General features: G+C 43.6%; 1 protein-coding gene across 1 annotated transcript; it reads left to right on the top strand.

Moving 5' to 3' along the window:
• The first annotated feature begins 636 nt into the window (after positions 1 to 636).
• Positions 637 to 1503, top strand: LOC113469724. The gene is made up of 2 exons (XM_026827594.1): positions 637 to 993; positions 1273 to 1503. Exons 1-2 carry the CDS (start codon positions 775 to 777, stop codon positions 1501 to 1503), a joined length of 450 nt encoding a protein of 149 aa, XP_026683395.1. The 5' UTR covers positions 637 to 774.
• Positions 1504 to 1725: the final 222 nt, after the last annotated feature.

The following is a 1725-nucleotide window of genomic DNA, read 5'->3' as shown; positions in this document are numbered from 1 at the left end:
AAGTACCTATGTAGGTTTAAAAAAAAAAACAACAACAAAAAAAAAAAAAAACAAAAACTTTCCCTTTCTCTCAATGACTTCCTCAAAAAGGTAGCTAGAGGAACATGGGGCAAGATGGGGTATAGGCATGCAAGACGGGGTATAAAATATAAAACTGTCTCACCTCTTTCTAGTCAATCAAACACTAAACATTTACCAGTCAACCAAGCGTCAAACTTTCATTACTCAATCAAGCAACTCCTATGTACAACTTATCAATCAATGCCAGTTCCAGACTAGGTGTATTTCAGAGTTAGATACCTACCTATTCCCGAAGTCATAACAGAAAAGTTCCGGGACCAAGAAAGAAGAGCGGGGAGGTTTTTTAGCGGGTTGAGCGGCCAGGAATGGTGCCACAGAAGGGCGAAACACCATACCCTGAGCCGTGACTCCAGCATACCCTCCACACCATGCTGGAGAAGTCATAAAGATTTTTCCTCTTCAGAAAAAAAAAAAAAAAACCTACCTATATTTTCAACAAAGTTAATTTTTGATCCAATGATGGGCAAACGCCGACCCCGTCTGTACTCGAGAAAAGGCGAAGATAAAGAAGAGACGTGGAGGACCCCTACCTGAGCCTGACCTAGCCTAGCCTAACCTATTCAGGAATGGGTCTCCTCTCCCTTGGTCAACTTCCCTCCTGTGGTCGATTCTTATCTTGGTCAGGATGCGTTTCTACCCGATCATCCTTTGAAGCTATCTCCCAATAATGTCAATGCTATCATAGGACTCACCATGCGAGAGGGCAACTTAGTAGCCATTCCGATGTGCAAGAACGAATTCCAATTAGCCAAAGAACTCGAGGCGGACTTGGCGAATAGGTTGCCCATTTTGATGTGCATTCAGGATCACGTTGATTATAAGGACAGGAAGAAGATCTCGGAAGATTTAATGAACTTCTATCTGAAAGGCGAGAAAATTGACGAGCATACTGTAGGCGAAAACTTTCAAGAAGTAAGTTCAATAGTAGCCACCCTAGTTAGCTTGGTTCCGTCTGTCTTGTGAGCGCTAGACCGCGGATTCGATTCCCGCCCGGGCAGATTTTATCCTGAAGGGATAAGTTTCGTTCTCGGAACGGCTGGCTTTCTGCTATCCTATCTTTCTTCGATTTCGGGACGATAAAACCTTAGCAGTTTCAGTTCCCTCTGTCAAACCTCGTAAAAAGAAAAAAATAAAAATAGATATGGCAATTACATATTGTTTACTTCCCATGGTGTTGTGTTTTGGTTACAGCTTGGTACAGACTTGCTATTCACTCATGGTTCTTACAAGTCGGCTCTACATTACTACAAACGTATTCCGGTCTACTTCTACCTGTTTGATATTGCCATACCCGAGCCGAATGCTTTCACTCACTATCTGGGCAATTGCTCCTCTGCTAAAGGTAAGATACTCCTGTTCTTCTTCGCCTTTTCCCCTGTTCAGACAGGGTCGGCGTTTTTCGTCAGCTTCAATCAGCTCTAAGGGCAATTGCTCCTCTGCTAAAGGTAAGATACTCCTGTTCTTCTTCGCCTTTTCCCCTGTTCAGACAGGGTCGGCGTTTTTCGTCAGCCTCAATCAGCTCTAACTAGGGTGATTGCTTTGGGCTGACATTTGGTTTTGGCTACAAATTTTAGGGGTGGATGCCCTTCGCACTCAACCTTTGCTATTTCTATAGCAAGGGAAAATTCAGTCTGGTATAGTCCC

This window comes from Diaphorina citri, unplaced genomic scaffold (genome assembly GCF_000475195.1).
Source record: "Diaphorina citri unplaced genomic scaffold, Diaci psyllid genome assembly version 1.1 scaffold46, whole genome shotgun sequence".
Lineage (NCBI taxonomy): Eukaryota > Metazoa > Arthropoda > Insecta > Hemiptera > Psyllidae > Diaphorina > Diaphorina citri.
This window is presented reverse-complemented; position numbering and strand designations above follow the sequence as displayed.

Excerpts from the sequence above, each read along its gene's own strand:
- LOC113469724 (XM_026827594.1), top strand. The coding sequence starts at position 775 with ATGCGAGAGGGCAACTTAGTAGCCATTCCGATGTGCAAGAACGAATTC. Across the intron at positions 994-1,272 it reads TAGGCGAAAACTTTCAAGAA|CTTGGTACAGACTTGCTATT; the intron begins GTAAGTTCAATA and ends TTTTGGTTACAG.